This window comes from Typopeltis vanoorti, chromosome 24, assembly GCF_054136105.1.
Source record: "Typopeltis vanoorti isolate ZY-2024b chromosome 24, IOZ_Tvanoo_1.0, whole genome shotgun sequence".
NCBI lineage: Eukaryota > Metazoa > Arthropoda > Arachnida > Uropygi > Thelyphonidae > Typopeltis > Typopeltis vanoorti.
This window is the reverse complement of record NC_143572.1, coordinates 56,236,771-56,249,716: the sequence shown is the minus strand read 5'-3', so window position 1 is coordinate 56,249,716 and position 12,946 is coordinate 56,236,771. Positions and strand designations below refer to the sequence as shown.

The following is a 12,946-nucleotide window of genomic DNA, read 5'->3' as shown; positions in this document are numbered from 1 at the left end:
TCATAATCTGCTTTTGCTTTTCTTACCACACTAGTTACCCTTCTGGCCTGCGCTTTGTACTGTTCGTGTGCCTGCAGGTCACCTTTCTCCTTAAATTTCATCCACAATTGTTTCTTTTTTTTTGCAGCTCAAGCTTAATGGTGTTATTCATCCATTTAATTCCCACTTCATTTACTCTCTGGACTCTAGGTATGTAGTCAGCCATTACCTCCCTCAAACGCTCCTTAACCACTTCCCATGCACTATCAACATCCAGCCCTTGCAGTTTAGTATGCCATGGCACTGATCCAAGCAATCTCCTAAGCTTATCATACTTACCAGTCCAGTAATTCCACATGTATCCTGTCTTAATTGAAAATTCCACACATTTAGCCACTTACCTGGGAAGTGGCTTATGATCACTCTCACCAATTGGTGGCAATATGGTCATATTCATAATAGTCAATTTCTCAGATGCAGTTATTAGGTCAAGCACTCTCAAACCCCTAGTATATTCTATTACATGCTGTCTCAGGTAGTTATCCCTTCGTAACTGCATAAAATTAATTTCCTTCCTCCCATTTGTTCCCTCCTCGATTCAATCAATGTTATCATAGTTGAAATCCTCCATAATAATTACCTGTCCTCCACTCATTGATGTCTCACTAATGTCTATTTGCCTATGCATACTGTCTCCATCTATTGTGGCGCCTGGTCTATAGCAGCACCCAACTGTAAATTTTGTTCTGTTGACCTCAATCTCACACCAGATAGCCTCAAAAGTCCTATTTTCACTATCCTGAAGTTGAACTTCTATTCTCTTTGGCTGCAGTTCATCAGCTATCATCAATAACACTCCTTCCCCCATTCTTTTCTCTCTGTCTTTCCTGAACACACTATACCCCTCACATTCTATCCCACTAACTATATCTTCTGTTAGCCATGTCTCACTAATGCCAATAACCTGTGGCCAGGAAGAACTAACCAAGGCCAAAAATTCCTCCTCCTCATTCCGAATACTCCTGGCATTAGTGTACATAAAGTGCAGAAGTCCCCTAGCCCACCCCTATTTTGATGCCTTATACTAACTATCCCGTTTTGGTTTGTTATCCTTCATACTAACTCAGGCATATTATACACATTCTTACACTCGACTGCCTCACTGATGTCTGCACGTCCACTTAACAGCATCCCCACCCTCCCTAAAAGCTCTAGTTTCCCTGATCCTGCACATCCACTTTCACTTCATTCAGCAACAATTTTTCCAGTCTCTGAACACCAAATCCATTCAGATGCAAACCATCCTTCTTGTATACGTCCTTTCCCTCATCAAACTCACTCCACATATCCACAAACTCCACACCACTCCTCCTCCTGCATAACCTATGCATAGAGTCATTCATAATTATGGCCCTCCTTCTCAACTCTACTCTGTCATACTGCCGTAACAGACTATCTATCTTAACTCTCTCGCTCTTTCCTTTTGCTATGCTAGTAATTCTTTCAAGTCCTCTCTTTCTCATAGCAATTACATTATTACATTAAAATTACATTATTAATTTTCATACCCGGAAAGCACGATTTTGTCAAACTCTCATCTATTACACCTTTTACTACTGAATCACCATATAACACTCGCTCCTTAATTTTTCTTTCACTCCCGATCATGTTCTCATTTATCTCACTTATCGAGCACTTGCTTGTTTTTGTTAGATGATCCACTCGGTAGACATGTAATAACTCCATACTTCAAGGATATCTTTTTCTCCTATTTTCATGTCACCTTTATCATCTCTAACTCCTTTTACAGCACTTTTTCCTCAATTTCTAAGCTTCTTCAACAACCTCCAGAATATTTTGCCACCTTGATATTTATTTTCTTGCCAAAGTCCTCCCATGACTTTTGTTTAGCAGTTTAGCTTTCTTACATTTGTCTCTGTACTCTCTAAGAACACAAGCTGACTTATTTGCCAGGAACTTTTGATATGCTTTCTTCTTTTCCTTCACTGCTTCTTTAACTTCCTGTGTCCACCATGGAGTTCTGATTTTTCTATCCTTGCAGACAACCTCACTACATGCCTCTCTGACTGAATCAATCATGGTTTTCTTCAAGGCTTGCCACTGAATCTCCAAGGTTTGGTTCTTGTTTTCAAACTGTTTAATTTTTTCTTGGATAATGTTTGTATATTTCAGTCTACAGTTCACATCTGAGAGCTGCTCAACTTTTATTCGCTTTAAAACTTTCTTACATGTTCTTCTTTTCAGTATGAAATTCAATTTTATCCTGCTCAAGATTAAATGGCGATCACTTCCAATTTCAAAATCTCTGTACACTCTAGTGTCCTGCACCAGTGAGAAAACATCGCTATCAGCAGTAACATAGTCAATGAGACATTTCTTATTCCTTGCCTCTTCTCTCCATATGAATTTGTGCACATTTTTATGTTGGAACATGGCGTTAATAATAACCAGTCCATGTCCTGAGCAGAAATCCAACAGGTATTTGCCATCATTATTAGCTTTGCTCTTTCTCCAAATTTTCCCAAAATATTTTTGTATGTCTGACAATCATTTCCTATTCTGCTATTTAGATCCTCGACAAAGACCAACTTTTCCTTTTTTATTGTATCAGTTGCTTTCTCTAAAGCCTCAAAAAATTCCTCCACTTCTTAGTAGAACATTCTGTGGGATGATAAACACAAATAAGTCTCATTGTCCAGTTCCCCATTCTGATATTTGCCCACATCACTCTACTTGAGACTGCTTGCCATCTAGGAAGATTAGCCTCATATTTAGTATGGAATAATATGGCTATTCCTTCTTTTCCTTGATTGTCATTGCCTGAATATAACATTTTGTATTTATTACGCAGAAAGATATCACCAGTTTTTGTCATTTTTTGTTTCACTCACCCCTAATATGTTGATCTGTACTTATCTAATTCGTCAGCTAGCTCGATTTCTTTACCATTCAGGATTCTTATGTTGATAGTACCAATCTTGAACTCTGGTGATGTTGAATTGGGGTGTGTTTTAGGATTTGTTCCAGTCAGTTACTGGAACAAATCTTAAAACACACCCCAGGTAGATACCTAACATGGTGCACTACGAGAAGGTGAAGATTGGACGTTAGGTCAGAAGTCCTGGTCAGTTCTCCACATTCTTTTAAAGGCTATGTGGAGGTCTTCTCTCCGTTATACAACTTTGACCCTTAAGCACCCTATGAGTCTGAATTCAAATTTCATATATTTTAATAATAATAAAAAAAAACGAATTTCGTCAAATTTTTACTACTTGTACTTGTTTATTACCCGTAATATTATGTTTATTATTAATATTATTATTATGTGACCCCTCCAGGGAGTCCAAGGACTCATTGCGGGAGGGCAAACTACTCTACTTCACTAAATACATCTTATCCTCTCCACTACTACTTAATTCTTCAACTATGACTATTACCATCAACACCATCTATCACCCATCATCACCATCCACAGTATTTTTAGTCTGTAAATTGCATGTGTACTGAAGGCTGATTTGTCTGTATGCAGGATGAAACACCTGAGTTTCCAGGAGGAAAAAACCTTGCTTCCACTGTATGAGATCAGCTAATTCACCTTCAACTGAAAAAGTCCATATAAGGATTCCCCTCATCATGATGAGAATCGAACCCGGGTTTTTTCAAATCAAATTATCATATCTATAATTCTAATACTACACATAATACTGAGTTTGGCTTTAGAAAATATCTAACTTTATTGCACTTTTTTATATTTTAACACATTCACAATAGATGATTTAAAAAATTTCATTACCTGGTACCATCATCATAATCAAATTCCTGATTTGTACCCTCAGTGGTGTACAGGATATTATGATAGTACTGCTAACTTCCTATCAACAATTTTCTTTCAAAGCAATCTGCTATCTTTCAGGATTTTAATATTGTCAGATCTTTTATTTGAGTCTTCTAAGGCTCTTCTTACTGTATCAATCCTGATCTTGCTTTGGGTCTTTTCCTCCCATCCTGAAAAAAAAATTACTGTTCCTTGACATTCTTCTGAAAGTAAATGAAGAACAAATCGGCAAATACAGACAAATCAGCCCTTCAGAACACACGCAATTTACAGACATATAATACCAGTTGTGGTGGTGGTGGAGGTGGGTGTTGTAGGTGTCCTCCCGCGATGAGTCTTCGGACTCCTTGGAGGTATCAGGAATAATAATAATAAAAAGATTGATCTTTTCAGTATACAGAAAATCTACTACACTGGAAGAGTTTTACATGCTGCTTCACACCACCATCCATGACAAAAGATAGGCATGATTAAAGCATTCCAGTGAAGTGAAAAACTGCACTACTTGATGCATACTCTTGCCTTCAGTACATCACTGACAGCTCTTTTACATAAATAAGATTTCATGAATGCTCTTTCATGAAAATCCTATCCTTTCATGAAAAAAAACAAGAGTTTACAAAATTCACTGATCTTGTGGCATTTGCTATGTAGGCCAGATAGAAAGATCTGGGGAAATTCACATGGCTCAACATGTAAAAAGCATCGAAAAAAGAATATATCATGAATCAGGATTAGCCCTCCATACAATAAACACTGACATAGTAAAGTGACGGGTGATTGGAATACATTGCCTAAGAGTGTGGTGGGTGCAGAAACAGTGAATGCTGTTGCGACCGTATATCTCTGATATTGATATATCGAGGCAATTTATTTAACTTTATCCTTTCTTATTTCAGTTGCTATATCAAGTTCTATCACATGTACCTCTTTGTTAAGTAGGTTGCGCCATTGTTATGTGTTCTTCATTAATATTAATCTTAACCTTATGTCTCGCTTCTCTTATGCCTTTTCTTACGTAACTTAACTTTTAAGGGCCACCAGAAATTACCCGTTCCCTGAATTCTATGAGTTATCCTGATCACTCAGGCAAATTTATTTTTTATCTGCACCAGCCTGGGCCTTAAGGTCAGAGATAAACTCAGCCTTTAGGGTAATCATGGAATATCAGGTGCCACCAACAATATAAATTAAATTCTTAGAAACTTGGGCTCTCTGGCTTATTTTATTTTATTTGCAGTCGTGCCCTACTACTTTCAATTGGGGTATTCCCGCACACACACACACACGTTCTCAGGTTCGATGTTTTATGAAGGGTCAGTCATCATGATCAGAAACACATGTAAGTAAGGAATCAAAACATTTATTAAACTCAATAAATAATGCCATGCAAGTTAAATGGTTATCAAATCTAATGTAAACTTCTACCATTCATTCACTCTCTCACTCTTAAAAACAATTATGCATTTGACTTCAAAATATTAGCAAATTCATTAACTCAACATATAATACATTCATAATTACAGCTCATTTGGACATTAAGGCATTTTAGCACATTTTATAATCTCTCTCGGATTAAATACGACAGAATCTCTATCTAACTGAAAGTCCTTAAAGTTCACTTCAAAAACATAATCATTTACATAGATCTTAATTCTTCACTCTTTCTTTCATTACAAATTTTAGGTTGCATTCTCTTACTACTGTTAGTCAATTCTCAAAAGGGGCTAGAACAAGTGAGAGTACTTATCTATTCTTTATCGGTTTTTTTCCTTCCTTCCTTGTTTCGATTCTGGTTGTCTCGATCTTATCGACACGTGCTCACCTGGGCTGGGTGCTATCTTTCCACTAAGGTTTTACGTCGATGATCTTCTCATCGCGGCCTGCGGTTAATCTTGCCGAAATCTACTGCGGTGTCATGCCGGATCCTATCATAAGTCAGCCCTCAAAATGAGAGCTGAACTGCGAAGAACTCTTGGAGCACACGGAGAGAAATCCAGGAACAAGAAAAAACGGGGGTGATTTACTTCTGTGGCGCAGGTTTTATTTGCTCTCCTAGAGCGCCACCTTTCCGAGTTTGAATTTCTCTTATCATCTCACCCATTGGTCTCCACCTGGGTGACTTCACCGATCAACGTACGGGACTTCTTGTTTCCAGGAATGTATGCGTCATGATGCCTTCTTAGATGTGATGCCCGCAGGTGCTTACGCTGCTTTTACAGTATTAGGGCAATCTTTGCCTTATGTTGTTGAATAATACGCATTCTTTCATTTACAATATTTCACTAATAATTTCTCTCTTATTTGGCCCCTTTTTCTGACTTACATTCATGCTAGACATATAGATACATTAATTTAAATTTATATAATTCACAGTTTATCATACAAGATGTTGTTACAAAAAAAAACATATTTACACTGCACTAAAAGATAAGTATGCATGTATGTTTTTTGTTAATTGTTAGATTCTGGAATGGTGACGTCATGTAAAATTTGAAGTCGCCTATTTCAGATCTAACAATGCATTTATTATGGTGAGCTGCGCATGTGAGAATGAAATCTTCTGCAATGAATCTCTTGACTCCATGGAGGTCTGATGATGATGATGATAATAAATGCTCCCAGAAAATTGTCCCTCTTGTGAGACAGCTGTTCATGGTGGAGGGAACCTCCCAGTGATGATACTAGTCCTCTTATTCTTTGCTTTTCTTGCCATATCCTTCAGTCTACTTCTCCTGAGTCTTTTTACTATTCAGACCACTATCATCACTGGAATCCAATCCTCTTCTTGCTCGTGGTGAGACCCAGGACCATCTAGAAAGGGAGAATCATGGTAGTCTTGCACTACTTTCATCATCATCATTAGTGTTCTGTCTCTTGACAGGTCCAATGGTATAACTCAGCAGATTCTCTTCCCCCAATTTCCCCTGTCTCTTGTTTCCTCCTTCATTTCCTGATATCTTCTTGTTCCCATTATATCATCAAGCATCATTAGTCGTCTTCTTCCTCTTGGTCACTTTCCTTCAATTTTCCCTTCTATCATTCTTTTCGGTAGGCTGTCTCCTCTTAATACATGTCCTATCCAGTTATGCTTTCTTCTTCTTATGGTCTTTAGTAAATTCCTTTCGTCTTCAACTCTTTGTAATACTTCTTCATTGGTGATTTTTTCCATTCTTCTCCATAACCACATTTTAAATGCCTCCAACATTTTAGCTTCTTTCTTCTAAAAGAAAGAAGTTAAAATTATCTGTGTTTCTGACCCATATAAGGTCATACTCCAAATATAGCACTTAATAAGCCTTTTCTTTAGAATTTTATTCATTTTATTAATAAACAAATTTTTCTTGCTATAAAAGGTATATTTTCCTTTGTTAATTCTTTCTTTTATTTCCATGTCACATTTTCCATTTTCTTGTATTATACTACCAAGGTATTCGTATTGTCTCACTTGCTCTACACTTTCTCCATTCATCATCACCTTGATACTTCCTGGTTTCCTGGAGACTCTCATCACTTTTGTTTTCTTTGTGTTAATTTTCATACCATATTTCTTGCATATATTTTCAAATTTTTGCATTAGGTGCTGTAGTTCATCTTCGGTATTATCTAATATTGCTTGATCATCTGCAAATCTAATATTTTGTATTGTTCTTCCTCCAATAGTGATTCCTCTTTCCTCTTCATAAAATGCTTCTTTTATCATTTCTTCTGCAAATATATTGAAGAGCGTCGGTGATAGGCAGCATCCCTGTCTTACACCTCTGCCAATCACACATTTTTTAGTTTTTCTTACTTTTGTCTTTATTATGGCCGTCTGGTTCATATATAATTGAGCTACTAACCTTCGGTCTCTCCAATCTAAACCTATTTTGCATAATATTTCCATCAGATTTTCCCATTTCACCATGTCAAATGCTTTTTCAAGGTCGATGAAACAAATATAAACTTCTTTATTTACTTCTATATTCCTTTCACATATGGTCCTCATTACGCCAATTGCATCACTACTTTAGCCTTTGCTTATTCAAGATGGGTAGTCCTGGATGATCCAGCCAGTATCTATCAGCTAATGGGCTTTTTTTTTTCTAGATTTCTATCCTACTAAAACAGTTGATGCTTACACACTAAGATAACTATCTTTGAGGATTTAATTCAGAGGAGCAAAGTTTTTTTTTTTTTTTCCTATGCTCCAGTAAATTGTCCAGTTTGGAGCAAAAAATTTCACTCTCAGAAAATAATGCTCCATTTGAAAAACACACACACACAAAGGTTTTTTTTCCTTAATTCATGACAAAACTCACATACACTGCTTATATCTTCTGTATATATAAAACTTTTCTTTTATTTCCATTTTGTATTTTAATAAATTTAAATTATCAATATTCTTTTCCTTGTTAATAGTAACAATAAATAAAGAAATACTATTTTTGAGTTGCATTTTTTTCAGCCATAATTCTTAAATTAATCCTGAATAGTCTATATATATATATATGTGTGTGTGTGTGTGTTAAAGATACCAAGCTATTTTAAACCTGGTTTTACCCAAGGTAAAATACTTTCTACATACATATATATATATATATATATATATATATATATACGTAGGCTGTTCAATAAGTAATAAGACTATATTTATACAGAAAACAGATTACCTTTAATCGTCATCATTTACATGGTCTTTTTCGAAGTAACTACCGTGAGACGCAATGCATTTGTCCCAACGTTGCATCCACTTCGTAAACACATGTGAGAGTTCTTTCAAAACTGCCTCCGCAGCTTTTACACATGCTTTGTTGCTTTCGAAATGGCGGCCTCTTAGTGGTTTCTTGAGCTGAGGAAACAGCCAGAAATCGCACGGTGCAAGATCAGGACTGTATGGAGGGTGTGATAGGATATCTGTGTTGTTCTTCTGCAAAACGTCCACTACACAACCAGCAATATGTGGCCTTGCATTATCGTGGTGCAATAAGAAGCCATTTTTCAGCAATGGATGCTTCCTTTTGACGTGCTTGATGATAATCGCTGCTGTGTTGATCATTGTCTCTGTGATGGACGTCGAAGGTCTTTCCTCACGTTCAAGATCTTCATTTTGCCTTCCTTCCTTAAAAGTTTTATGCCAGTGAAAAACACCTGCCCTCGACATTACTTCATTGTGGAAAGCTTCGCGTATCATGTTAAAAGTGTCCGATGCCGATTTTTGCAAACGCACACAAAATTTAATCGCATAATGCTGTTCCCAGGATGCTTCCATTTCAATGACTGGTCTTGCCTCGTAGGCGCACCGAAACAAGCTTGCATTTAGTCACGTGACACTCTGGCACATCAACCCGTATACGCCATCTATCAGTCTCTTTTGTTAATACAGACAGCAACATTTCTTTATTCCACAGAAGTTAATATTGTGATGAGTGGTTTCGCCACAGTAAAATTAGTCTTATTACTTATTGAACAGCCCACGTATATAAAATGATAAGCCTTTTTGTGTCACATTTTTTGTCAAGTTTTTTGAAACTCAGGGGCTATCCTGAGTATCGAGTCATCAGAATTCAAGGAGAACCGGCCTACCAGTCCGGAAATGGGGGGGGGGGGGGGGGGGGGGGGGGGGTTGAGAGAAAAATCTAGCACCGAGAGCTAGATTTTTCTCTCAACAGAGTAGTGAGTGGAACAGTTTACCTGTTGAAGTGGTAAGTGCATATAATGTAAATGAACTAAAGAGACAATATGACAGCTGTTATAGTTATGGCCTCCTCAATGAGTCCTTGACTCCTTGACTTCCTGGAAGGCTCAGATAATATTATATGAACAGAGCTCAGGACTAGTTACAGGCAGGCCTCTTCCTCCTGTATTAGCAGATCTTTATATTTGAGTATTCCTTGGGTATTTCAACATAACACTCCAGCAGACAATGCTGGAGTTGCCTGTAATAATAGTAATAATAATAGTAATACCACTTCAAACCTAAATTATGAAAGAAGTATGTTGATATTTTCTTAATCTGGAACCATGGACAACCTTTGTTTTTTGATTTTCCCAGCAACCAACATCCCAACATTTGATTCACCTGTGAACTAGAATCTAATAGTTTGCTTCCATTTTTGGACCTAAACCTAACTAAAGAGTCAATCTCTTCTCAGAAAACCAACTCATTCTGACATATATCTACATACCTCTTCTCACCATTATGGACCTAAAAAATCTGACATCATTCCAACAGTGGGCAAAAGAGTCCACATCTTATTACTGATGAGAAAGAGCTAACGAAATAACTCAGATTTCTGAAAAATGCCTTTTTACAAAATGGCTACAGTGAATGCATTGTCTCTTGAGACTGCTTGACAACCTGCACCTCCAGTGATATGGAAGTCAAAGGTTTGATTGCTCTTCCTTATATCAGCCCTGTTTCTATGAAACTGGCTAATATCCTTAGAGAATATAAAATTAGACATTATTTAGTCCTTTCATCAGAATAAGATCGTTACTTTTGATTTTGATCCATTCTGTGGAACGAATCTGAACCCTTACACCAGTATTATAACAAAACAGAAAGGAAATCTGGGAATGTTCGGAAATGTTATTAACTCTTATATACTTGAATGTAAATCCCAGCATTAATTTATCTTAATGTTTCGTAGTTATGCCCAGCCAAGCATACAAATGAGAGCATGGCAACGTGCACAACAGTGAATACTTGTTCATACATTCTTTTAAACAAATGGTAAACTGTTTGTTTTTCTAGTAATTCCTTCTCTTTACCCAAAGAAGTTTTAAGCAGTTAAGAAAAAACTAATTACTTCTGCATTTCTACTGGTTATTATCTCGTAAACTGTTATATATTAATCCATGTACTAACAAAGCTTACATTCAAATATGTATATACTGTTGACTTTCACTATAACAGACTAAAAAGGCCAGAATGAATCCTCATAGGTAGAATGCTTTACCTTAAAAAAAAATAAAAAATTTCACTATAGAAAACTGTCCATTATAACAGACTTCCTATGGTTCTTACTAGTACTTGATATTGAAAATTGAAAGTATATATTATGCAGTAAATGTATTTATATGTCATCAGCTAAATATGTAGACAATGAAACTATAGTGTAATCTAGGTTTGGTATAGAGAATATGCTTGTGTAAAAAAAAAGGGGGGGGGAGTACTGTCTTTAACTGTATGAATTAAGATTTCTAAGAATTAAATTATAAATGTATTTACTGTAGAAAATGAACAATGATTAATACATATAAAATTATTTCTTTCATCAGAGCTCCAATGAACAGTGATAAACAGGAACTTGCAGGAAGCAACAGAAATCGAAGATCAAGGGACACAACTAATATATCACTGGGAGTGCAAAGAGATGGTAATAACTCAGGGTCATCAGCATCACATCAGATGTTGTCTACTGCCACACAAACTACACAACCTCAAACCCAAACTACTGGCACACAGACTCCTCCCACCGAAAATAATGAGGTTGAATCAAGAGAGAATTAACTTTTTTGTAAATTTATTGTAATGTATGATATTTTTGTAGATGTGCATAGCAGATAAATTAAATGATTAATGAAATTGCTTCAACTCAAGAAATAAACCTACACTGATTTTTGTTGTACCATTTATAATTTTTTAGGAAAACATCCAGTTTTAATTTATGTGTAGATGATATTCTTGTCATTGAAATTTGCATTATGTATAGATTTTATCATTGTTATCTATATATGCATTTTGTAAAGATCGCTCTTAGAAATATTTGTTTCTGCAGATGGAGCTCTGTGCATGTAATGAAATGAATTGGTTTTCATGTGGGCTCACTAAGTGGTCACATGTAATGCCAAAACTACCTCACATGTTTAATGCCTACTGTATTGTTAGTGATAAATTTAGGAATGATAGAAGTTATACTTTATATCTTCTATTTTACTTCAGCTGTATTGTTTCCTCAAGTTCAATCTTCATTTGAATCTCAAATATCCATTCTTCTGTTTATCAGTATAAGTACCAGTTCTTAAATTCTGTTATTCTTAATTCAGGCCTTGTATTTAAAATCAATCTTGCCCTGAAGTTTAAATCAGTTTCAAAAAGCAGTATAATAAAAGAATTTAATCATTCAGCATAAAGTATGTCATTTTAAATGAATTTAGTATATGTTATTTAGAGAAAGTTGGATTAAATTATGAATCAAAGAATTGCAGTACAAAATCAAGAAGTTAGCTCCTATTTGACTGTATTATTATACTGAACCTTTTAATTTGATGTTCTATGTTTGTAGGTAATGAATTAAACCATGTCTGTATACGCAAGAAGAAATTTATCTGTATTTCTGTTTCTACATGGTTTTTAATGATATTAGTTTTGTTGAGTATTTATTTGTGAGGCAAGAAGCACCATTACATGATGTTATTTGAAGTCCTATACTTAGTCATTGTAAATATAGTGTAATGTTACATTTAAGAAATTAATTTTATAAAGTAGATTATCAAAAGGAAAGTTGACAATGCAGGGAGAAATAAAAGATGTTTCATTTACAATGGTGTTGATTTTGATATGAAAGATTTTTTTCTTTATCTAAAAAGGTTTTAATGTGCATGTTTTAACCTATATTAAGTTGTAACTTGTGTGTAAGACATTGATAATTTTTTAAGAGATTTATATGAATTCTTGAATTCCTTTTAACTTCTGCTTTTGAGGGTGTCATAAAAATTAATTTCAGTGGCTTGTTGTTATAGTTAAGACCCATTGACTATATTAGGTGTAAAAAGTCCAGATTTTATTTATCAGAAAAACCAGTGATAACATAGTTTAAGAATATTAGTAACTCATTCCCTGCAAATTTGAGTATATATAAGACCAAACAAAATACAGTATATATAGTGTGGTTATTATAAAGTTGTGTGGAAAAGTATAAAGTAGTCAAGGAAAAATTGTTTAAATTTGGTTAAATATCCATACATTATTTTATCATTTAGACTTGAACATTTGCTATGGCCATACATACATATATATAAATATTTGCATTCACTTGTTTCTTATTCTTGTATACATACTGCATTTCAAAACTGACTTGCTAAAGTATGTTGTTAATCATTTAATTGTAGCACATCCATAAATGT

General features: G+C 35.3%; 1 protein-coding gene across 2 annotated transcripts in view; it reads left to right on the top strand.

Moving 5' to 3' along the window:
• LOC150093236 (activating molecule in BECN1-regulated autophagy protein 1-like) overlaps nt 1-12,131 on the top strand; it is a 327,434-nt gene extending 315,303 nt beyond the window's left edge. For both annotated transcript variants that reach the window (XM_090413653.1, XM_090413652.1), the window contains exon 17: nt 11,099-12,131. In XM_090413653.1, coding sequence (XP_090269779.1) covers nt 11,099-11,330 — 232 coding nt within the window. In that variant the 3' untranslated portion in view covers nt 11,331-12,131. The remainder of the gene's footprint in view (nt 1-11,098) is intronic.
• Nucleotides 12,132-12,946: the final 815 nt, after the last annotated feature.